Genomic DNA, 25,669 nt, shown 5'->3' with positions numbered 1-25,669 from the left:
ATGTCATGCAGTAGGCCTATACAGACACATGACATGCAGTAGGCCTATACAGACACATGACATGCAGTAGGCCTATACAGACACATGTCATGCAGTAGGCCTATACAGACACATGACATGCAGTAGGCCTATACAGACAAATGTCCATGCAGTAGGCCGATACAGACACATGACATGCAGTAGGCCTATACAGACACATGACATGCAGTAGGCCGAAACAGACAAATGTACATGCAGTAGGCCGATACAGACAAATGTACATGCAGTAGGCCTATACAGACAAATGTACATGCAGTAGGCCGATACAGACAAATGTACATGCAGTAGGCCGATACAGACAAATGTACATGCAGTAGGCCTGTACAGACACATGACATGCAGTAGGCCTATACAGACACATGACATGCAGTAGGCCTATACAGACACATGACATGCAGTAGGCCTGTACAGACACATGACATGCAGTAGGCCTATACAGACACATGACATGCAGTAGGCCTGTACAGACACATGACATGCAGTAGGCCTATACAGCCACATGTCCATGCAGTAGGCCTGTACAGACACATGACATGCAGTAGGCCGATACAGACACATGTCCATGCAGTAGGCCTGTACAGACACATGACATGCAGTAGGCCTGTACAGACACATGACATGCAGTAGGCCTATACAGTACATGCAGTAGGCCTATACAGACACATGTACATGCAGTAGGCCTATACAGTACATGCAGTAGGCCTATACAGACAAATGTCCATGCAGTAGGCCTATACAGACACATGACATGCAGTAGGCCTATACAGACACATGACATGCAGTAGGCCTATACAGACACATGACATGCAGTAGGCGTATACAGTACATGCAGTAGGCCTATACAGACAAATGTCCATGCAGTAGGCCTATACAGACACATGACATGCAGTAGGCCTATACAGACACATGACATGCAGTAGGCCTGTACAGACACATGACATGCAGTAGGCCTGTACAGACACATGACATGCAGTAGGCCTGTACAGACAAATGTCCATGCAGTAGGCTGAAACAGACACATGTGCATGCAGTAGGCCTGTACAGACACATGCCATGCAGTAGGCTGAAACAGACACATGACATGCAGTAGGCCTGTACAGACACATGACATGCAGTAGGCCTGTACAGACACATGACATGCAGTAGGCCTGTACAGACACATGACATGCAGTAGGCCTGTACAGACACATGACATGCAGTAGGCCTGTACAGACACATGACATGCAGTAGGCCTGTACAGACACATGTCCATGCAGTAGGCCTGTACAGACACATGACATGCAGTAGGCCTATACAGACACGTGACATGCAGTAGGCCTGTACAGACACATGACCATGCAGTAGGCCTGTACAGACACATGACATGCAGTAGGCCTATACAGACACATGACATGCAGTAGGCCTATACAGACACATGACATGCAGTAGGCCTGTACAGACACATGACATGCAGTAGGCCTGTACAGACACATGACATGCAGTAGGCCTATACAGACACATGACATGCAGTAGGCCTGTACAGACACATGACCATGCAGTAGGCCTGTACAGACACATGACATGCAGTAGGCCTATACAGACACATGTCCATGCAGTAGGCCTGTACAGACACATGACATGCAGTAGGCCGATACAGACACATGTCCATGCAGTAGGCCTGTACAGACACATGACATGCAGTAGGCCTGTACAGACACATGACATGCAGTAGGCCTATACAGTACATGCAGTAGGCCTATACAGACAAATGTACATGCAGTAGGCCTATACAGTACATGCAGTAGGCCTATACAGACAAATGTCCATGCAGTAGGCCTATACAGACACATGACATGCAGTAGGCCTATACAGACACATGACATGCAGTAGGCCTATACAGACACATGACATGCAGTAGGCCTATACAGTACATGCAGTACGCCTATACAGACAAATGTCCATGCAGTAGGCCTATACCGACACATGACATGCAGTAGGCCTATACAGACACATGACATGCAGTAGGCCTGTACAGACACATGACATGCAGTAGGCCTGTACAGACACATGACATGCAGTAGGCCTGTACAGACAAATGTCCATGCAGTAGGCTGAAACAGACACATGTGCATGCAGTAGGCCTGTACAGACACATGACCATGCAGTAGGCCTGTACAGACACATGACATGCAGTAGGCCTATACAGACACATGACATGCAGTAGGCCTATACAGACACATGACATGCAGTAGGCCTGTACAGACACATGACATGCAGTAGGCCTGTACAGACACATGACATGCAGTAGGCCTATACAGACACATGACATGCAGTAGGCCTGTACAGACACATGACCATGCAGTAGGCCTGTACAGACACATGCCATGCAGTAGGCCTATACAGACACATGACATGCAGTAGGCCTGTACAGACACATGACCATGCAGTAGGCCTGTACAGACACATGACATGCAGTAGGCCTATACAGACACATGACATGCAGTAGGCCTATACAGACACATGACATGCAGTAGGCCTATACAGACACATGACATGCAGTAGGCCTATACAGACACATGACATGCAGTAGGCCTATACAGACACATGACATGCAGTAGGCCTATACAGACACATGACATGCAGTAGGCCTATACAGACACATGACATGCAGTAGGCCTATACAGACACATGACATGCAGTAGGCCTATACAGACAAATGTCCATGCAGTAGGCCGATACAGACACATGACATGCAGTAGGCCTATACAGACACATGACATGCAGTAGGCCTGTACAGACACATGACCATGCAGTAGGCCTGTACAGACACATGACATGCAGTAGGCCTATACAGACACATGACATGCAGTAGGCCTATACAGACACATGACATGCAGTAGGCCTATACAGACACATGTTCATGCAGTTAAACCCACTGTTCCTAGGCCGTCATTTGAAAATAAGAATTTGTTCTTTAACTGACTTGCCTGGTTAAATTAATAAAGGTTCAAATGTTCTGACATCCCTCAGGTCCAGGTCTGCAGTGGGATCATCTAGAAGGACGGCCTCCGGTCCTCGATCCACCACCCCGACACTTCCAGGTCAGCGACACACACTGGGACATATGAATCAATGGCAGCCTACTTCATTACATTTGACAGTGGATTGAATAACTGTCGTATCTGTTCTGTACAGATGCAGTCCCGCCCTCTCCTTCACTGTCCAATCCTGCAGCTTGTTGCCCGCCAACAACTGCTACAAACAACCAATCAGCAACTGCTCTGTCGCCAAGCAACAACCAATCTACATCGGGTAAGAAACCCCCCATCTGTCCTACCACACCAGACGAAAAGATTAACCCATACCTTCACTTCACTCATAACCTATAGCCCATACATGACCCATACATGACCCATACATAATCCATTCATAACACATTCATAACCCATTCATAATCCACTCATAACCTATTCATAACCAATTCATAACCCATACATGACCCATACATGACCCATACATAACCCATACATAACCCATACATGACCCATACATAACCCATACGTAACCTATATGTAACCCATACATAACCCATACATGACCCATACATAACCCATACGTAACCCATATGTAACCTATATGTAACCCATACATAACCCATACATGACCCATACATAACCTATATGTAACCCATACATAACCCATACATAACCCATATGTAACCCATACATAACCCATACATGACCCATACATAACCCATACATGACCCATACATAACATATATGTAACCCATACATAACCCATACATGACCCATATGTAACCCATACATAACCCATACATGACCCATACATAACCTATATGTAGCCCATACATGACCCATACATAACCCATACATGACCCATACATAACTCTTACATGACCTGTACATAACCCATATGTAACCCATACATAATCCATTCATAATCCACTCATAATCCACTCATAACCCTTACATAACCCATACATGACCCATACATAACCTATATGTAGCCCATACATGACCCATACATAACCCATACATGACCCATACATAACTCTTACATGACCTGTACATAACCCATATGTAACCCATACATAATCCACTCATAATCCACTCATAACCCTTACATGACCCATACATGACCTGTACATAACCCATACATAACCTATATGTAACCCATACATGACCCATACATGACCCATACATGACCCATACATGACCCATACATAACCTATATGTAACCCATACATGACCCATACATGACCCATACATAACCCATACATAACCCATACATGACCCATACATAACCCATACATGACCCATACATAACCCATACATGACCCATACATAACCCATACATAACCCATACATGACCATACATAACTCTTACATGACCCATACATAACCCATACGTAACCTATATGTAACCCATACATAACCCATACATAACCCATATGTAACCCATACATAACCCATACATGACCCATACATAACCCATACATGACCCATACATAACCTATTTGTAACCCATACATGACCCATACATAACCCATGTGTAACCTATATGTAACCTATACATAACCCATACATGACCCATACATAACCCATACATGACCCATACATAACCCATACATAACCCATACATGACCCATACATAACCCATGTGTAACCTATATGTAACCTATACATAACCCATACATAACCCATACATGACCCATACATAACCCATACATGACCCACACATAACCCATACATAACCCATATGTAACCCATACATAATCCATACATGACCCACACATAACCCATACATAACCCATACATAACCCTTACATGACCCATACGTAACCTCTATGTAACCCATACATAACCCATATGTAACCAATACATAACCCTTACATGACCCATACGTAACCTATACATAACCCATACATAACCCATACATAACCCATACATAACCCATACATAGGCAGTGAGTAAACATTTCAAAAACAACAAATATATCAACTTGCGTTTGTTGACAGAAGCATTCATGACACCAGTTTCTCTCCTCTCTCCTGTAGAGCTGAGTAGTCCGGGCAGTATCAACAAGAAGGCCAAATCCAGGCCTGTGGACAAGGACGGACGCTACCGGAACCGTCTCAGCCACACCTCCGCCCCCATGTACCTGTCCAAGGCGAAGAGACCTGCCCCTGCCCCTGCAGGAGACCTGGAGGTTGTAGGGGGGGCCACGAACAGGCTGCCTGGACCGGGTGGGCCTGGAGGCCAACAGACCCTGCCTCGGAGACAACGCCGGGAGAACACACACAGCGACACAGAGGAGGAAGCAGGGGAAATATCATCCCCTTCCCTTATAGATCTACACATCCTGGAGACAGACCAACACATCTCATCACACAACTGTCCCCATCCTGACAGCTGCAGGTGGGTCTCCCTGTGTGGTTCTTCTTTAGACTGTATGAGTCAAATGTAGTTTCGACTGGAACGCAAAACCTTTGTGAAACACATTATATTAAAGACATTTGACATAATTGGACAGTTTTATCTCAATCTCTTCATTTCGAAGACTCAATCATGGACACTCTTGACGGGTGTAGCTGCTTTGCCTGATGTATTATTGTCTCTACCTTCTTGACCTTTGTGCTGTTGTCTGTGCCCAATAATGTTTGTACCATGTTTTATTCTGCTAACATGTTGTGTTGCTACCATGTTGTGTTGCTACCATGTTGTGTTGCTACCATGCTGTGTTGCTACCATGTTGTGTTGCTACCATGCTGTGTTGCTACCATGTTGTGTTGCTACCATGTTGTGTTGCTACCATGCTGTGTTGCTACCATGTTGTGTTGCTACCATGTTGTGTTGCTACCATGCTGTGTTGCTACCATGCTGTGTTGTCATGTTGTGCTGTCACCATGTTGTGTTGCTACCATGCTGTGTTACTAACATGTTGTGTTGCTACCATGCTGTGTTGTCATGTTGTGTTGCTACCGTGCTGTGTTGTCATGTTGTGTTGCTACCATGTTGTGCTGTTACCATGTTGTGTTGCTACCATGTTGTGTTGCTACCATGCTGTGTTGCTACCATGCTGTGTTGTCATGTTGTGTTGCTACCATGTTGTGTTGCTACCATGCTGTGTTGTCATGTTGTGCTGTCACCATGTTGTGTTGCTACCATGTTGTGTTGCTACCATGCTGTGTTGCTACCATGCTGTGTTGTCATGTTGTGTTGCTACCATGCTGTGTTGCTACCATGCTGTGTTGCTACCGTGCTGTGTTGTCATGTTGTGCTGCTACCATGTTGTGTTGCTACCATGCTGTGTTGTCATGTTGTGTTGCTACCATGTTGTGTTGCTAACATGCTGTGTTGTCATGTTGTGTTGCTACCATGTTGTGTTGCTACCATGTTGTGTTGCTACCATGTTGTGTCGCTACCATGTTGTGTTGCTACCATGCTGTGTTGTCATGTTGTGTTGCTACCATGTTGTGTTGTCATGTTGTGTTGCTACCATGTTGTGTTGCTACCATACTGTGTTGTCATGTTGTGTTGCTACCATGTTGTGTTGCTAACATGCTGTGTTGTCATGTTGTGTTGCTACCATGTTGTGTTGCTACCATGTTGTGTTGTCATGTTGTGTTGCTACCATGCTGTGTTGTCATGTTGTGTTGCTACCATGTTGTGTTGCTACCATACTGTGTTGTCATGTTGTGTTGCTACCATGTTTTATGCTGCTACCATGTTGTGTTGCTATCTGTCTCTCTTGTCGTGATGTGTGTTTTGTCCTATATTTATATTTAATTTATTTGTATATATAATCCCAGCCCCCGTCCCAGCAGGAGGCCTTTTGCCTTTTGGTAGGCCGGCATGGTAAATAAGAATTAGAATTAACTGACTTGCCTGGTTAAATAAAGGTTAAATAAAAAAAATATAAAAAATGTAAATAAAGATAAATTGCTTTTACTGTTGGGGTTTGTGTGACTGCATTACATCCTGATTTGTATGTTTTATCTACAGCTATACCGTACCACTCTCAGCAATCAAGAACTCTTCCATGTCACAGATCACTCTACACATGATGTGAGTAGACATGGTTACAGATCACTCTCCATATGATGTGAGTAGGCATGGTTACAGATCAGTCTATACATGATGTGAGTAGCCATGGTTACAGATCACTCTCCATGTGATGTGAGTAGGCATGGTTACAGATCACTCTACACATGATGTGAGTAGGCATGGTTACAGATCACACTCCATATGATGTGAGTAGCCATGGTTACAGATCACTCTCCATGTGATGTGAGTAGGCATGGTTACAGATCACTCTCCATATGATGTGAGTAGCCATGGTTACAGATCACTCTCCATGTGATGTGAGTAGCCATGGTTACAGATCACTCTCCATATGATGTGAGCAGCCATGGTTACAGATCACTCTACACATGATGTGAGTAGCCATGGTTACAGATCACTCTACACATGATGTGAGTAGCCATGGTTACAGATCACTCTACACATGATGTGAGTAGCCATGGTTACAGATTACTCTCCATATGATGTGAGTAGCCATGGTTACAGATCACTCTACACATGATGTGAGTAGCCATGGTTACAGATCACTCTACACATGATGTGAGTAGCCATGGTTACAGATTACTCTCCATATGATGTGAGTAGCCATGGTTACAGATCACTCTACACGTGATGTGAGTAGCCATGGTTACAGATTACTCTCCATATGATGTGAGTAGCCATGGTTACAGTTCACTCGCCATGTGATGTGAGTAGCCATGGTTACAGATCACTCTCCATATGATGTGAGTAGCCATGGTTACGGATCACTCTCCATGTGATGTGAGTAGGCATGGTTACAGATCACTCTACTCATGATGTGAGTAGCCATGGTTACAGGTCACTCTCCATATGATGTGAGTAGCCATGGTTACAGATCACTCTCCATATGATGTGAGTAGCCATGGTTAAAGATCACTCTACACATGATGTGAGTAGCCATGGTTACAGATTACTCTCCATATGATGTGAGTAGCCATGGTTACAGATCACTCTACACATGATGTGAGTAGCCATGGTTACAGATCACTCTCCATATGATGTGAGTAGCCATGGTTACAGATCACTCTACACATGATGTGAGTAGCCATGGTTACAGATTACTCTCCATATGATGTGAGTAGCCATGGTTACAGATCACTCTCCATATGATGTGAGTAGCCATGGTTACAGATCACTCGCCATGTGATGTGAGTAGCCATGGTTACAGATCACTCTCCATATGATGTGAGTAGCCATGGTTACAGATTACTCTACACATGATGTGAGTAGCCATGGTTACAGATCACTCTCCACATGATGTGAGTAGCCATAGTTACAGATCACTCTCCACATGATGTGAGTAGCCATGGTTACAGATCACTCGCCATGTGATGTGAGTAGCTATGGTTACAGATCACTCTCCATATGATGTGAGTAGCCATGGTTACAGATTACTCTACACATGATGTGAGTAGCCATGGTTACAGATCACTCTCCACATGATGTGAGTAGCCATGGTTACAGATCACTCGCCATGTGATGTGAGTAGCCATGGTTACAGATCACTCTACACATGAAGTCCAGACCACAGGACATAAAACAACAAAACAACTCAGCTATTCTACAGTTATGATGAAGTCCAATGACGGCTGCATGTGTTTATATGTAGTGACCAAGAAGACAAACCTGTTTTTGTAACACAAAATAGGTGATTTACCAACTACACCTTTTCTATTGATCACGCCTGTACCGACTTGTCACCATCCTTCCCTCCGTCCTCTGTCCTCAGTTCCTGTTTCTTCACAGTGTTGTAACGACATGTCACCATCCTTCCCTCCGTCCTCTGTCCTCAGTTCCTGTTTCTTCACAGTGTTGTAACGACATGTCACCATCCTTCCCTCCGTCCTCAGTTCCTGTTTCTTCACAGTGTTGTAACGACATGTCACCATCCTTCCCTCCGTCCTCAGTTCCTGTTTCTTCACAGTGTTGTAACGACATGTCACCACCCTTCCCTCCGTCCTCAGTTCCTGTTTCTTCACAGTGTTGTAACGACATGCCACCATCCTTCCCTCCGTCCTCAGTTCCTGTTTCTTCACAGTGTTGTAACGACATGTCACCATCCTTCCCTCCGTCCTCAGTTCCTGTTTCTTCACAGTGTTGTAACGACATGCCACCATCCTTCCCTCCGTCCTCAGTTCCTGTTTCTTCAAAGTGTTGTAACGACATGTCACCATCCTTCCCTCCGTCCTCAGTTCCTGTTTCTTCACAGTGTTGTAACGACATGTCACCATCCTTCCCTCCGTCCTCAGTTCCTGTTTCTTCACAGTGTTGTAACGACATGCCACCATCCTTCCCTCCGTCCTCAGTTCCTGTTTCTTCACAGTGTTGTAACGACATGCCACCATCCTTCCCTCTGTCCCCAGTTCCAGCGCCAGCGTGTGGGTCAGACAGTGTGGGGCCACCAGAGGACGTCTGTGTCCTGACCACACAGAGACAGAGCTTCACGCTGGAGCGAAAAAAGTCACTGAGGTACATCTATACACTTAATACAATATAACATATAAACTCAGCAAAAAAGAGAAACGTCCTCTCACTGTCAACTGCGTTTATTTTCAGCAAACTTAACATGTGTAAATATTTGTATGAACAGAACAAGATTCAACAACTGAGACATAAACTGAACAAAAAAGTTCCACAGACATGTGACTAACAGAAATGGAATAATGTGTCCCTGAACAAAGGGGGTGTCAAAACCAAAAGTAAAAGTCAGTATCTGTTGTGGCCACCAGCTGCATTAATTACTGCAGTGCATCTCCTCCTCATGGACTGCACCAGATTTGCCCGTTCTTGCTGTGAGATGTTACTACACTATTCCACCAAGGCACCTGCAAATTCCCGGATATTTCTGGGGGGAATGGCCCTAGCCCTCACCCTCCGATCCAACAGGTCCCAGACTTGCTCAATGGGATTGAGATCCGGGCTCTTCGCTGGCTATGGCAGAACACTGACATTCCTGTCTTGCAGGAAATAATTCACAGAACAAGCAGTATGGCTGGTGGCATTGTCATGCTGGAGGGTCATGTCAGGATGAGCCTGCAGGAAGGGTACCACATGAGGGAGGAGGATGTCTTCCCTGTAACGCACAGCGTTGAGATTGCCTGCAATGACAACAAGCTCAGTCCGATGATGCTGTGACACACCGCCCCAGACCATGACGGACCCTCCACCTCCAAATCGATCCCGCTCCAGAGTACAGGCTTCCTTTGACGATAAACACGAATCCGACCATCACCCCTGGTGAAACAAAACCGCGACTCGTCAGTGAAGAGCACTTTTTGCCAGTCCTGTCTGGTCCAGCGATGGTGGGTTTGTGCCCATAGGCGACATTGTTGCCGATGATGTCTGGTGTGGACCTGCCTTACAACAGGTCTACAAGCCTGCAGTCCAGCCTCTCTCAGCCTATTGCGGACAGTCTGAGCACTGATAGAGGGATTGTGTGTTCCTGGTGTAACTCGGGCAGTTGTTGTTGCCATCCTGTACCTGTCCTGCAGGTGTGATGTTCGGATGTACCGATCCTGTGCAGGTGTTGTCACACGTGGTCTGCAACTGCAAGGACGATCAGCTGTCCATCCTGTCTCCGTGTAGCGCTGTCTTAGGTATCTCACAGTATGGACATTGCAATGTATTGCCCTGGCCACATCTGCAGTCCTCATGCCTCCTTGCAGCATGCCTAAGGCACGTTCACGCAGATGAGCAGGGACCCTGGGCATCTTTCCTTTGGTGTTTTTCAGAGTTAGTAGAAAGGCCTCTTTAGTGTCCTAAGTTTTCATAACGGTGACCTTAATTGCCTACCGTCTGTAAGCTGTCTTAACAACCGTTCCACAGGTGCATGTTCATTAATTGTCTACGGTTCATTGAACAAGCATGGGAAACAGTGTTTAAACCCTTTACAATGAAGATCTGTGAAGTTATTTGAGATTTGTACCAATTATATTTGAAAGACAGGGTCCTCTTTTTTTTCTGAGTTTATCACTGACCAGGGTTCGGGGTTCGTTCTATTTCAACTAAGGAAGTAAACTGTAATTCCAATACTTTTCAAATGGACTGAGTTGACGATGAGCTGTCCAATTGACCCCCGACCCTGTTGTTGATGACTTTGCTTATGGAGCTACTGACTGACCTCTTGACCTCTTTCTCCTCAGGGGACAGATCACCTGTGGCCAGTATCTGTCCTGTCATTCCAGGACGTGACCTATCACTTCAGAGTGGCCGAGTCTGTGAGTATTGACTCGATTATATTTGACCATTAATTAAAAATAAAAATAAATTGATTTAAAGTTGCTTCATCTTCATCTTCTCCTTCTGGCAGAGTGAAGTGAGGTGTGGCGCAGAGGAGGAGAATATATCCATCCCACCACCACCATACTCTGACTTCAACTTCCTCATTCAAAGCAGCTGCGCATGAGAGGAGAGGGAACTAAGCATGCAAACTAGTGTGCTTGCTTTGAATCTAGCCTATCCCCTGACTCAGGGTTTCTTAAAGGGGGGAGGCCCTTTTGTCTACGTCCCCAGGGTCAGATGAACCCATTTTTATGTCTCTGCGTCCAGTATGAAGTTAGAGGTAGTTTTGCGAGCCAATGCTAACTAGCGTTAGCACAATGACTGGAAGTCTACAGGAACAGCTAGCATTCTAGCTGTTCTCATATAGCTCAATGACTGGAAGTCCACAGGAACAATTTAGCGACTTTCTTCATACTGCACGCAGAGACATAAAACTTGTATTCACGAGTTCATCTGACTCTGGGGAAGTAGAACTATCTATACCCAACTATCCCTTTAACTACTACACCTTCTATCCCATCTCTCTCTCTCTCTCTCTCTCTCTCTCTCTCTCTTCTCTCTCTTCTCTCTCTCTCTCTGTCTCTGTCTCTCTCTCTCTCTCTCTCTCTCTCTCTCTCTCTCTCTCTCTCTCTCTCTCTCTCTCTCTCTCTCTCTCTCTGTCTCTGTCTCTCTCTCTCTCTCTCTCTCTCTCTCTCTCTCTCTGTCTCTCTCTCTCTCTCTCTCTCTCTCTCTCTCTCTCTCTCTGTCTCTGTCTCTCTCTCTCTCTCTCTCTCTCTCTCTCTCTCTCTCTGTCTCTGTCTCTCTCTGTCTCTGTCTCTGTCTCTGTCTCTGTCTCTGTCTCTCTCTGTCTCTGTCTCTGTCTCTCTCTGTCTCTGTCTGTCTCTCTCTCTCTCTCTCTCTCTCTCTCTCTCTGTCTCTGTCTCTGTCTCTGTCTCTCTCTGTCTCTCTCACCCTCTCTCTCTCTGTCTCTGTCTCTGTCTCTCTCTGTCTCTCTCTCACCCTCTCTATCTCTCTCTCTCTCTCTCTCTCTCTCTCTCTCACTCTCTCTCTCTCTCCCCTCTCTCTCTCTCCCTCTCTCACCCTCTCTCTCTCTCCCCCTCTCTCACTCTCTCTCCCTCTCTCACCCTCTCTCTCTCTCTCTCTCTCTCTCTTCTATCCATCCTGTCCTGTATAGAAACATATCCACCAAACTACAGCTCCTATGCACTTCATTGTATGAAACCTAGGTTTTTCATAATGCTATAGTGTTATATTATGCCTTATTAATCATTGTGTAATTTATAATATCCCATTTTCCTGAACTTGTTTTGTGTCTCCTGTACACTCTAACCATTCCTTATGACTGAAAACACAAACCCTGTGTTGAATGTAATGGTTTAATACACTTGGTTCTAGTGAGAACACTGTATGTCAGCAGATGACAGGACATTAGACTTACATTCCGTTCTGTATGTCTTGACTTCCTGTCTGGATCCTCCCAGATGGCACCATGGTCAGTGGATTTGGATATACTACTGTAGAAGTTTGTCTCAAACATTCTTTTGTCTATGCATTGCGGTAACGAAATCCCCCAGGTTTTCCAGAAATCCTGTTTGGAAGATTCCCGCAATCAGAAGTGACGAAATCTGGAACCTTCTCAAAACAGGATATTTGGAAAATCTGGGAATTTTGTGAAAGATACCAGAATTAAGTCTGACCTATCTGTTAGAGCAGATCAACTGTTGCCCTACCAGGTCCGGAGCTGGTTGTCTGTTCTACCTGATCATTAATATCACACACCTGGTGTCCCAGGTCTAAATCAGGCCCCGATTAGAGGGGAATCACCCACCTGGTGTCCCAGGTCTAAACCAGTCTCTGATTAGAGGGGAATCACCCACCTGGTGTCCCAGGTCTAAATCAGACACTGATTAGAGGGGAATCACCCACCTGGTGTCCCAGGTCTAAATCAGTCCCTGATTAGAGGGGAATCACCCACCTGGTGTCCCAGGTCTAAATCAGTCCCCGATTAGAGGGGAATCACCCACCTGGTGTCCCAGGTCTAAATCAGTCCCTGATTAGAGGAGAATCACCCACCTGGTGTCCCAGGTCTAAATCAGTCCCTGATTAGAGGGGAATCACCCACCTGGTGTCCCAGGTCTAAACCAGTCCCCGATTAGAGGGGAAGAATGAACTAAAAAGCAGCCTAGCAGAGAATCACCGGACTGGTTTGAGGTTTGCTCACTAACGTGAAGCTGAAACAAACTCAGCTACGGATACGTTCAGAAACCTGATTAATCTATCCAGATAGCTGATGATCCAGCTACCTGTATAGCTAAGAAATGCTAAGAAACACATTTTAATTGAAATGTATTAAATCACGGGAGTATATCAAATCTACAAGAAGTGAATGACCCAGCATGATAAGAATGGAGCATGATAAGACTGATAAGACTGGAGATGAACTCAGATAACTGGAAACGGTAGACCTCTGTATACACCATAGCTACAGAACCCTTATTGTCTGTCTATGGTATACACTGTATGCTCTCAGCTCTGAAACACTGTACTGGGACCACAGAATTAGAATGACTCTGATTATATGATTCTAATTCTATACACTGTACTGGAACCACATAATTAGAATGACTCTGATTCTATGATTCTATGATTCTATGATTCTAATTCTATACACTGTACTGGAACCACAGAATTAGAATGACTCTGATTCTATGATTCTAATTCTATACACTGTACTGGAACCACAGAATTAGAATGACTCTGATTCTATGATTCTAATTCTATACACTGTACTGGGACCACAGAATTAGAATGACTCTGATTATATGATTCTATGATTCTATGATTCTAATTCTATACACTGTACTAGAACCACATAATTGGAATGACTCTGATTCTATGATTCTATGATTCTATGATTCTAATTCTATACACTGTACTAGAACCACAGAATTAGAATGACTCTGATTCTATGATTCTATGATTCTAATTCTATACACTGTACTGGGACCACAGAATTAGAATGACTCTGATTCTATGATTCTAATTCTATACACTGTACTGGGACATTGGTATGCGCTGTATGCTGTAGAATCCCAGCAGCTGATAACGGCATTGATCAGGTCCAACAAGGGACGATATGTTACAAGAACACTGGACATTTTCACACTGTATCTTGCCCACTGGATTTAATAATGCTTAACCACTAGCCAAATACAATGTGTGTTTAAGAAGTACTTTCTTAGCTATATATTTTCTGTTTTATTTTGTTTGAATGGTAGAAGATCAGAGATGACTTTCTGCTCTGGATCGTGATGTTGATAGTCTCTCCAGACATGTTGATAGTCTCTCCCATAGTCTCTCCAGACATCTGCTTTGCCTCCCACAATTTTCAAATGCTCCAACTTAGGGTCTGGTTTTCAAGACTAGACAACACAAGTATTGACATCTGAACGGCGTTCTTTTTAAACCGCTGGTGCCTTATCTCTCTCTATAAAACAGGAAGGCTGTCATCTTATCACCAGACAGAAGCAGCTCATGGACTTGATTGAATGCTGTTCATGTCTGAGCTAATAGAGGCATCCATTTTGTGGCCTGGGTCTTGTATAACCGAACAAGAAAGAAAGGTTTACCAGAGGTCACTCTAACATTCTCCTGAATGAGTCCAGAAGTCACTCTAACACCTTCCTGAATGAGTCCAGAAGTCACTCTAACATTCTCCTGAATGAGTCCACAGGTCACTCTAACATTCTCCTGAATGAGTCCAGAGGTCACTCTACCACCTTCCTGAATGAGTCCAGAGGTCACTCTAACATTCTCCTGAATGAGTCCAGAGGTCACTAACATTCTCCTGAATGAGTCCAGAGGTCACTAACACCTTCCTGAATGAGTCCAGAGGTCACTAACATTCTCCTGAATGAGTCCAGAGGTCACTAACACCTTCCTGAATGAGCCCAGAGGTCACTAACACCTTCCTGAATGAGTCCAGAGGTCACTAACATTCTCCTGAATGAGTCCAGAGGTCACTAACATTCTCCTGAATGAGTCCAGAGGTCACTAACATTCTCCTGAATGAGTCCAGAGGTCACTAACATTCTCCTGAATGAGTTATAGATGTTGAACACTGGACTATAATATTATTCAGGCCTTTGCATTGATTGCTCTAAATCTGTGTAACACTTTTTGTCTTCCCCTCTCTGACGGGAAACAACACCCTGTCCCCGAAGTCATGTTTATATCTATCTCCTCTGGAAATAGTTTTTCATATGTCCTCTGTTATTGTCTTTCCCTTTATTCACTGACCCTCTTTGATATACTATTGACCATGTTCCTCATATGTCATAACTATACACTACTTATTATATACATGTGTGATGAAGGACCCTTTGGACATCTGGTATCTGAATGCCTCAAGTTAACAAAGTATTCTGATACTGCGATCAGGTGTGTTGAAACAGGTGTATTGAACACAGTCCTTCTAAGATCAGGTGTGTTGAAACAGGTGTATTGAACACAGTCCCTCTAAGATCAGGTGTGTTGAAACAGGTGTGTTGAACACAGTCCCTCTAAGATCAGGTGTGTTGAAACAGGTGTATTGAACACAGTCCTTCTAAGATCAGGTGTGTTGAAACAGGTGTATTGAACACAGTCCTTCTAAGATCAGGTGTGTTGAAACAGGTGTATTGAACACAGTCCCTAAGATCTGAAACAGGTGATTGAACACAGGTAAGATCAGGTTGTTGAAACAGGTGAACACAGTTAAGATCAGGTGTGTTGAAACAGGTGTGTTGAACACAGTCCCTCTAAGATCAGGTGTGTTGAAACAGGTGTATTGAACACAGTCCTAAGATCAGGTGTGTTGAAACAGGTGTATTGAACACAGTCCCTCTAAGATCAGTGTTGTGAACACAGTCCCTCTAAGATCAGGTGTGTTGAAACAGGTGTATTGAACACAGTCCTTCTAAGATCAGGTGTGTTGAAACAGGTGTATTGAACACAGTCCTTCTAAGATCAGGTGTGTTGAAACAGGTGTATTGAACACAGTCCCTCTAAGATCAGGTGTGTTGAAACAGGTGTATTTGAACACAGTCCTTCTAAGATCAGGTGTGTTGAAACAGGTGTGTTGAACACAGTCCCTCTAAGATCAGATGTGTTGAAACATGTGTATTTGAACACAGTCCTTCTAAGAACAGGTGTGTTGAACACAGTCCCTCTAAGATCAGGTGTGTTGAACACAGTCCCTCTAAGATCAGGTGTATTGAACACAGTCCCTCTAAGAGCAGATGTGTTGAAGATCTCACCTGACCTGTTGTGTCATGAGAAATATACATTTTAAAAAACATAATCAAATGAATATACTTCATTGAACATGACAAAATATAAAGACATTGTACTGTATTACCAATGTGATGTTGACATACATGAGAACAGTGTAATATTTTAGCTTATTTATAATGCACCAGCCAGCCTTTACAGTGAAACCAGCATAGCATTGTATATATCAACTGATTTATGCTCTCTTGGGTGGTTCCATCTGGTTTCAACTGGTTCCAACTGGTTTCAAATGGTTCCACTGGTTCCAACTGGTTTCAACTGGTTCCATCTGGTTCCAACAGGTTCCAACTGGTTTCAAATGGTTCCAAATGGTTCCAACTGGTTTCAAATGGTTCCAACTGGTTTCAAATGGTTCCAACTGGTTCCAACTGGTTTCAAATGGTTCCAACTGGTTTCAAATGGTTCCATCTGGTTTCAACTGGTTCCAACTGGTTCCAACTGGTTTCAAATGGTTCCAAATGGTTACAACTGGTTACAACTGGTTCCAAATAATTCCAACTGGTTCCAAATGGTTTCAACTGGTTCCAACTGGTTTTAAATGGTATAGAATTTCCTGAAATGATACTGTGGAGCTTCATTTTGTAACAATGTATGCTCCTTTTTATGTTATTTTAGTTATATCATTATAATGTTGACTGTTGTTACTCTATCCTTGTTGTTGTTGTTGTTATATTATTCATATGTAAACATTATTATGCTATATTATGAAACTCTGTGCCAATCAAAATCGCTATTCGGCTTTTACCTGTCTGACTGGATAAGAAAACACACACACACAGAGAGAGAGAGAGAGAGAGAGAGAGAGAGTTGAGAATTGAAGGAGTTTGTCTGGTGGGAGTCCGTGATGTCATCGGGCTCCATCTTGCTTGAGAAATAGCAGAGACCTAAAGAGGAAAGGCCATCCTGTGTCACACCCTTGTCACACCTGGACCACCAATTGAGATGTGGCTTTTGTTAAGGAAATCAGGTGTTAAATGACACTTTAAATCTTTACTTCATTTTTTAAAATACGTTTATCTTATTACTCTACTTTTCTTATGGCTTAAAGCCCTTCAGAGCACTAAAATACTTAATGAAAGCATAAATACTCCTCCTTCATTCACCTCTATACTATTCCTATTCCTGCTTTTAAAGTCCTCCCTATAAATGTGTGGTTTTTAGTCTTACCTCTTACTTTATTTTTAATACACGATCATTACGTTTATTTTGGAACCTTTGCTGTTTTGTATTTTTGTGTTAAAGATGTTGTCATAATATGAATGCAGTGAATAAAATATTGATTGAAAACAAAATGTGTATTTTGGTTGGTTGATGGGATGGCCATTGGGGCCATGGGGAGTTTAGGTCTACATATTTTATTGTAGAAGAGAGAGAGAGGGTGGGAGAGAGAGACAGAGAGAGAGAGAGAGAGAGAGAGGTGAGAGAGAGAGAGACAGAGAGAGAGAGAGGGGGTGAGAGAGAGAGACAGAGAGAGAGAGAGAGAGAGAGAGAGAGAGAGAGAGAGAGAGAGTGAGAGAGAGAGACAGAGAGACAGAGAGACAGAGAGAGAGGGTGAGAGAGACAGAGAGAGAGAGAGACAGAAAGAGAGAGAGAGAGAGAGAGAGAGAGAGAGAGAGGGACAGAGAGAGAGGGTGAGAGAGACAGAGAGACAGAGAGAGAGAAAGAGAGAGAGAGAGAGGAAGAGGATGAAATGAGATCAAACAGACCCACAAAGAAATTGAAAACAAATCAAACATTGATAAACTCCCATATCTGTTGGGCAAAATATCGCAGTGCGCCGTCACAGCAGCAAGATTGGTGGCCCGTTGCCTTGAGAGAAGGGAAACCAGTGGAGAACAAACAAGATTGTAAACACAACCTATATTTATCTGTTAATTTATTTTCCCTTTCTTTCTTCAACTATTTGCACATCGTTACAACACTGTACATGACATTTGAAATGTCTATATTCTATTAAAACTTTTGTGAGTGTAATTCTTTGGCAATGCAAAAACGTTTCCCATGACAATACAGCCCTTTGCTTTGCATTGAATTTAAATTTAATTGAAAGAGGAAGAGGAAGAGAAAGAGAAAGAGCGAGCAAGACAGTGTGTATCACAGCAGCACGATATGTGACCTGCTGCCACAAGAAAAGGGCAACCAGTAAAGAACAAACACCATTGTAAATACCACCCATATTTATGTTTATTTATTTTCCATTTTGTACTTTAACCATTTGCAGAGAGAGAGAGAGAGAGAGAGAGAGAGAGAGAGAGAGAGAGAGAGAGAGAGAGAGAGATCCCACTAGCACAAAATCATTTCAGGTAAAGGAATACGTTTGGGAATAAACCACTGAATAAATAAACTATGGATTTGGAGTGAAAGTGTTTTTCTCCAGCCCGCTAGGTGGCGGCCAAGTGTTTTTATGTTGTCTGGAGAACCTCTGGAGAACTGACGTGGCTCTTTCCTCTTTGGTTCTGCAGTAGGAGCAAGCAAGCAAGCAACGACTCAACAAAATGGTAAGGGATTTGGCTCTAATGCACGGTTTTCTAAGAATAACGTGAATATGAAATGCTGCTTATAGCTACGTAATGCCATTTGTCCTAATGAAAACCTGACAGTTAATTGATTAAAATGGTTGAAGCGAGACATTTCCGTTGTTGCAATGGATATAGCTTTGTTAGCCAACATTGGCTTGTCATTCGACGTTATGTCAAATCAAATTGTATTTGTCACATACACATGGTTAGCAGATGTTAATGTGAGGGTAGCGAAATGCTTGTGCTTCTAGTTCCGACAATGCAGTAATAACCAACAAGTAATCTAGCTAAAAAAATTCAAAACTACTGTCTTATACACAGTGTAAGGGGATAAAGAATATGTACATAAAGATATATGAATGAGTGATGGTACAGAGCAGCATAGGCAAGATACAGTAGATGGTATCGAGTACAGTATATACATATGAGATGAGTATGTAAACAAAGTGGCATAGTTAAAGTGGCTAGTGATACATGTATTACATAAGGATGCAGTCGATGATATAAAGTACAGTATATACGTATGCATATGAGATGAATAATGTAGGGTATGTAAACATTATATTAGGTAGCATTGTTTAAAGTGGCAAGTGATATATTTTACATAATTTCCCATCAATTCCCATTATTAAAGTGGCTGGAGTTGAGTCAGTGTGTTGGCAGCAGCCACTCAATGTTAGTGGTGGCTGTTTAACAGTCTGATGGCCTTGAGATAGAAGCTGTTTTTCAGTCTCTCGGTCCCAGCTTCATCGAATAACAGTAAATATGTTTTGATGGGAATACAGTAACTATGTTAAATAACTGAGCAATAAACATCCTCCCACAGACGTTTCCAGGGGAGACTATATCTTATTCAACTGTGATGATAGTCAGTCAATAAGCTGGTTGATGTGCACCCAGTTAATTATATTCATGTAGCTAGTTATTTTCAACCCAGACATTTGTTTTATTTATACATGTGGAATATTGTCCTGATGTCCCAAAGCAGAAACACACAGTGAGGTGAATCTCTCTCCATGTGTCTCTGTTGTTCTTCCACCAGGAGCTGGAGGCCATGACCAGATACACCAGTCCGGTGAACCCAGCAGTCTTCCCCCACCTCACTGTGGTCCTACTGGCTATCGGCATGTTCTTCACTGCGTGGTTCTTTGTGTATCCTTCCACGGCCGTCTATCGTCATAGTGACCGGTTTATTTTGACTGTGAATCGTGGCCGTCTATCGTCACAGTGACTGGTTTATTTTGACTGTGAATCGTGGCCGTCTATCGTCACAGTGACTGGTTTATTTTGACTGTGAATCGTGGCCGTCTATCGTCACAGTGACTGGTTTATTTTGACCGTGAATGTGGCCGTCTATCGTCACAGTGACTGGTTTATTTTGACTGTGAATCGTGGCCGTCTATCGTCACAGTGACCGGTTTATTTTGACCGTGAATCGTGGCCGTCTATCGTCATAGTGACCGGTTTATTTTGACCGTGAATCGTGGCCGTCTATCGTCATAGTGACCGGTTTATTTTGACCGTGAATCGTGGCCGTCTATCGTCATAGTGACCGGTTTATTTTGACCGTGAATCGTGGCCGTCTATCGTCATAGTGACCGGTTTATTTTGACCGTGAATCGTGGCCGTCTATCGTCATAGTGACCGGTTTATTTTGACCGTGAAACGTGGCCGTCTATCGTCATAGTGACCGTTTATTTTGACCGAGTATGAACGGCTGAGTATGAAGTATGAAGGCTTCTGTTCCAGCCCGGTACTAATGTCAACTAATGCTCCTTTTGGTTTATTGGATTGAAGAACATTGATAAAACCAGCTTAAAGGTTTTAGTGTGCAGTGCATTCAGACCCGTTCCCTTTTTACACATTTTGTTACGTTAGACTTATTCTAAAATTGATTTAAAAAATAAATTCTCAATCTACACACAATACCCCATAATGACAAATCAAAAACAGGTTTAGAACATTTTGCAAATGTTTTTATAAATTTAAAAATGTTTTAAAAAACTAAAAACCCTTTGTGATGAGACTCGAAATTGAGCTCCGGTGCATCCTGTTTCCATTGATCATCCTTGAGATGTTTCTACAACTTGAACTTCAATTGATTGGTCATGATTTGGAAAAGGCACACGCCTGGGGCGGCGGGGTAGCCTAGTGGTTAGAGTGTAGGGGCGGCAGGGTAGCCTAGTGGTTAGAGTGTAGGGGCGGCAGGGTAGCCTAGTGGTTAGAGTGTAGGGGCGGCAGGGTAGCCTAGTGGTTAGAGTGTAGAGGTGGCAGGGTAGCCTAGTGGTTAGAGTGTAGGGGCGGCAGGGTAGCCTAGTGGTTAGAGTGTAGGGGGGGCGGTAGCAGTGGTAGCCTAGTGGTTAGAGTGGTTAGAGGGCGCGCGGTAGCCTAGTGGTTAGAGTGTAGGGGTGGCGGGGTAGCCTAGTGGTTAGAGTGTAGAGGAGGCAGGGTAGCCTAGTGGTTAGAGTGTAGAGGAGGCAGGGTAGCCTAGTGGTTAGAGTGTAGAGGAGGCAGGGTAGCCTAGTGGTTAGAGTGTAGGACTAGTAACCGGAAGTTTGCAAGTTCAAATCCCTGAGCTGACAAGGTACAAATCTGTCGTTCTGCCCCTGAACAAGGCAGTTAACCCACTGTTCCTAGGCCGTCTTTGAAAATAAGAATTTGTTCATAACTGACTTGCCGAGTTAAATAAAGGTCAAATAAATAAATATAAGGTCCCACCGTTCATGTCGGAGCAAAAACCAAGCAATGGGGTCAAAGGAATTGTCCGTAGAGCTCCAAGACAATAGTGTTCAAGGCACAGATCTGGGGAAGGGTCCCAAAAAAGGTGTGCAGCATTAGAGGCCACTGTGTTCTTGGGCCTTGGTCAGGGAGGTGACCAAGAACCTGATGGTCACTCTGACAGAGCTCTAGAGTTCCTCTGTGGAGATGGGAGAACCTTCCAGAAGCACAACCATCTCTGCAGCACTTACCATAAAGGCCTGATTGGTGAGAGAGGCCAGACGGAAGCCACTCCTCAGTAAAAGGCATGACAGCCCGCTTGGATTTTCCACCTAAAGGACTCTGACCATGAGAAACAACAATTCTCTGTTCTGATAGAAACAAGATTGAACTCTTTGGCCTGAATTGTGGCCATCTATCTGCAAGGTGACCACTTATTTTGACCGTGAATCGTGGCCATCTTTGTACCCCTATTGTGTTTGCAAACATTGCCGCACGACGAGGGCGATGTGCAAAAGTTGGTGGCAGAACAAGGGGGAGTTTTCATAGAACTCAGCATCATGCTGTGAGGATGTTTTTCAGCAGCAGGAACTGGGAGACTAGTCAGGAACGAGGGAAAGATGAACGGAGATCCTTGATGAAAACCTGCTCCAGAGCGCTCATGACCTCAGACTGGGCCAAAGATTCACCTTCCAACAGGACAACAACCCTAAGCACACAGCCAAGACAACGCAGGAGTGGCTTCGGGACAAGTCTCTGAAGTCCAGCCCGGAATTGAACCCGATCGAACATCTCTGGAGAGACCTGAAAATAGTGTGCAGCAATGCTCCCCATCCAACCTGACAGAGAGGATCTGCAGATATGCCTCTGGGTCAGAGAGATACAAATACAGGTGTGCCAAGCTTGTGGCGTCATACCCAAGACGACTTGAGGCTGTAATCCCTGTCAAAGGTGCTTCAACAAAGTATTGAGTAAAAGGGTCTGAATATTTATATAAATGTGATATTTCAGTTAATACATCTGTAAACATTTCTAAAACTGTTTTTTTGCTTTGTCATAATGGGTATTGTGTGTAGATGGGGGACTATTGAATCCACTTTTAGAATTAAGGCTGTAACATAAACGTGGAGGAAAAGGGTCTGAATACTTTCCAAATGCCCTGTACATGGATTGACTGAGATGTCACATTCTAAACAAAAAACACTGAAATATCTCATTAAATACATTTAGTCTGAGTTAATGCAGAATTGGTTTTTTTTTGGGTGGGAGGGTGGGGGTCCAAAATAAAAAGCCGTTTTGAGACCACCTGAGCGTTACCTGTTTTGTTTAACACCTTAACTTTTCTCTCAGCTACGAGGTAACGTCCACTAAATACACCAGAGACGTGTTCAAAGAGCTGCTCATCTCCCTGGTGGCGTCGCTCTTCATGGGCTTCGGAGTGCTGTTTCTGTTACTGTGGGTCGGCATCTATGTCTGACGGGTAAGGATCATGGCATCTATGTCTGACTGGTAAGGATCATGGCATCTATGTCTGACGGGTAAGGATCATGGCATCTATGTCTGACGGGTAGGGATCATGGCATCTATGTCTGACGGGTAGGGATCATGGCATCTATGTCTGACGGGTAAGGATCATGGCATCTATGTCTGACGGGTAAGGTAGGGATCATGGCATCTATGTCTGACGGGTAGGGATCATGGCATCTATGTCTGACGGGTAGGGATCATGGCATCTATGTCTTCTTTAAAATGTGGCTGCGTAGCGGTTAGAACGTTGAGACAGTAACCGAAAAAGGTTTTAATCCCCGAACCGGCAAGGCGGAAAAATCTGCTGTTCATCCCTTGAGTAAGGCCGTTAACAACAACAACTGCTCCCCGGGTCGCCGATTTAATTTTTTTTTTTTTTAAGGCAGCTCCCTAACCTCTCTGATTCGGAAGGGTTGGGTTCAATGTTTCGGTTGAATGCATTGTTGTGCAACTGACTAGGTATCCTTGTTTGTGATTGCTGCAAAAAAATGAATGGCTCTTTCGAGGACATGTAACGTTTTCTGAATCTGACAATGACCCATAAGAGTTGGCAAGATGTCTGAGTCTGGAGACGTGTGCAACACTCAACAATACAAATCAGAACCATTTTAAAAAAAAAAACAGAGACTCACGTGATATGACGTTATCATAAACAGTGGCACAAACAGAGCGTGTGACGCAAGAGGCTGCAAGAATCACACCGGTAGGCTACTGAGATTGCGGCTCTCTCTAGCGACGTGCTATCTGCGTGACAAATCTCAAATAGTTGTGCCTCTAATCTTTGTTCCTGTCATAAATCACCCTTATGGTCATGTCCCTAGATCTACCTTTTTAAAGTTAACTCATTCACCATAGTGTTTTGTCTTTTCTTCTCCCTGTGTGTGTGTGTCAGATTGTTATATCAATACAGAAGAACATTCCAATGGAACAGGGGAAGGACATGAAATGGGCTCCACTACAAGATGGATATGGATTGGATTGCACTGTGGGGGGCTGTGGATTGGGGTGACCTTTCAATAAATAAAAAGCCATTTGTACAAAAACTGCATAGTATTTTTTTCTGGTGAAATTTTTGACAATTCTTCTGGATTGACTTGCTGTTTTTAAAAAAAAATAGGATTGTAGCATTAGTGATACTGTCCCCATAGTATGCTGACCCAGAGGCATCTTCAAAGTAGACTGTGTTTACAATTTACGCTGCTAACCTTTTGCTTTCATCGAGTGTCCCGTCCAATCAGGGAAGAGAGGCAGGAAAGGGAAGCAGTTTAGAATCAGTCAACTACAACAGAACCACTGACTAATCTTTCGGAGGGCGATGAGGAAACATGGCGTTTGTATGAAAACTCCTCCACTCGCAAGTTCATCAGGCAAATGATGTTTTACAAGTGTCCAATAACTAATAAAGCTAGACATTTTAGATCTAATGATATGTAGCATACCGTTTTACCGTAGGTACATGGTTTTTACTTTCCAGAAGAAGAGTTTTTGAATCCACTGTGAAGGACACGACTATACTCTTGAGGGGAGGACCTTTACATTCACCTACTGACTTGACACTCCTCGATGACTTATCTATTTCCGGGTCACGGAGGAGAGCTGGACAGAGGATGGGTCTTATGCCCAAATGACAATCTCATTGTATTGAAGCCTGTGTGTCAGTGACTGCAGTTTATTTGGGACTGTTTTGATAGCGTAACTAGTAATATTCATAGTGGCGACTGGTCAGGCCTAGATCCTAACTGCAAGGCCACTGGCTGTACCTTCAACCTGAGAACCACAGGTTACAGATCTGTCTTTCTAAATGTAACATACAGCAGTATATAAGGCCCAGGGGGTGGAGTGAATTACATTTCAGAGCACTGGGACCTATTTGTGGAGGCTATTCCGTGAGAAGTGGTGCCTTAAAACCCAGATGAATCTTTGGAGGGAAAATATTATTCCTCACTCTCTAGGCTGATGCTGGATGATCAGGCTGGTGCTGGATGATCAGGCTGATGCTGGATGATCAGGCTGGTGCTGGATGATCAGGCTGGTGCTGGATGATCAGGCTGGTGCTGGATGATCAGGCTGGTGCTGGATGATCAGGCTGATGCTGGATGATCAGCCTGGTATTTTATAGCCTGAAATCCAGATCTGTTTTATGTTACCATT

General features: G+C 43.8%; 2 protein-coding genes across 6 annotated transcripts in view; both read left to right on the top strand.

The window, feature by feature from the left end:
• Window positions 1-12,207, top strand: part of LOC115125487 (myelin regulatory factor) — a 129,016-nt gene extending 116,809 nt beyond the window's left edge. For all 5 annotated transcript variants that reach the window (XM_065002898.1, XM_065002900.1, XM_065002899.1 and 2 more), the window contains exons 18-24: window positions 3,049-3,119; window positions 3,214-3,330; window positions 5,096-5,456; window positions 7,044-7,106; window positions 9,506-9,611; window positions 11,285-11,359; window positions 11,452-12,207. In XM_065002898.1, coding sequence (XP_064858970.1) covers window positions 3,049-3,119; window positions 3,214-3,330; window positions 5,096-5,456; window positions 7,044-7,106; window positions 9,506-9,611; window positions 11,285-11,359; window positions 11,452-11,547 — 889 coding nt within the window. In that variant the 3' untranslated portion in view covers window positions 11,548-12,207. The remainder of the gene's footprint in view (window positions 1-3,048; window positions 3,120-3,213; window positions 3,331-5,095; window positions 5,457-7,043; window positions 7,107-9,505; window positions 9,612-11,284; window positions 11,360-11,451) is intronic.
• A 6,959-nt stretch (window positions 12,208-19,166) lies between these two features.
• LOC115123753 (transmembrane protein 258) lies at window positions 19,167-24,512 on the top strand. The gene is made up of 4 exons (XM_029653111.1): window positions 19,167-19,252; window positions 20,316-20,425; window positions 23,342-23,471; window positions 24,411-24,512. Exons 1-3 carry the CDS (start codon window positions 19,250-19,252, stop codon window positions 23,466-23,468), a joined length of 240 nt encoding a protein of 79 aa, XP_029508971.1. The 5' UTR covers window positions 19,167-19,249; the 3' UTR covers window positions 23,469-23,471; window positions 24,411-24,512.
• Window positions 24,513-25,669: the final 1,157 nt, after the last annotated feature.

This window comes from Oncorhynchus nerka, linkage group LG17 (genome assembly GCF_034236695.1).
Source record: "Oncorhynchus nerka isolate Pitt River linkage group LG17, Oner_Uvic_2.0, whole genome shotgun sequence".
Lineage (NCBI taxonomy): Eukaryota > Metazoa > Chordata > Actinopteri > Salmoniformes > Salmonidae > Oncorhynchus > Oncorhynchus nerka.
The sequence above is the reverse complement of the archived record's forward strand: the minus strand, read 5'-3'. Positions and strand labels throughout refer to the sequence as shown.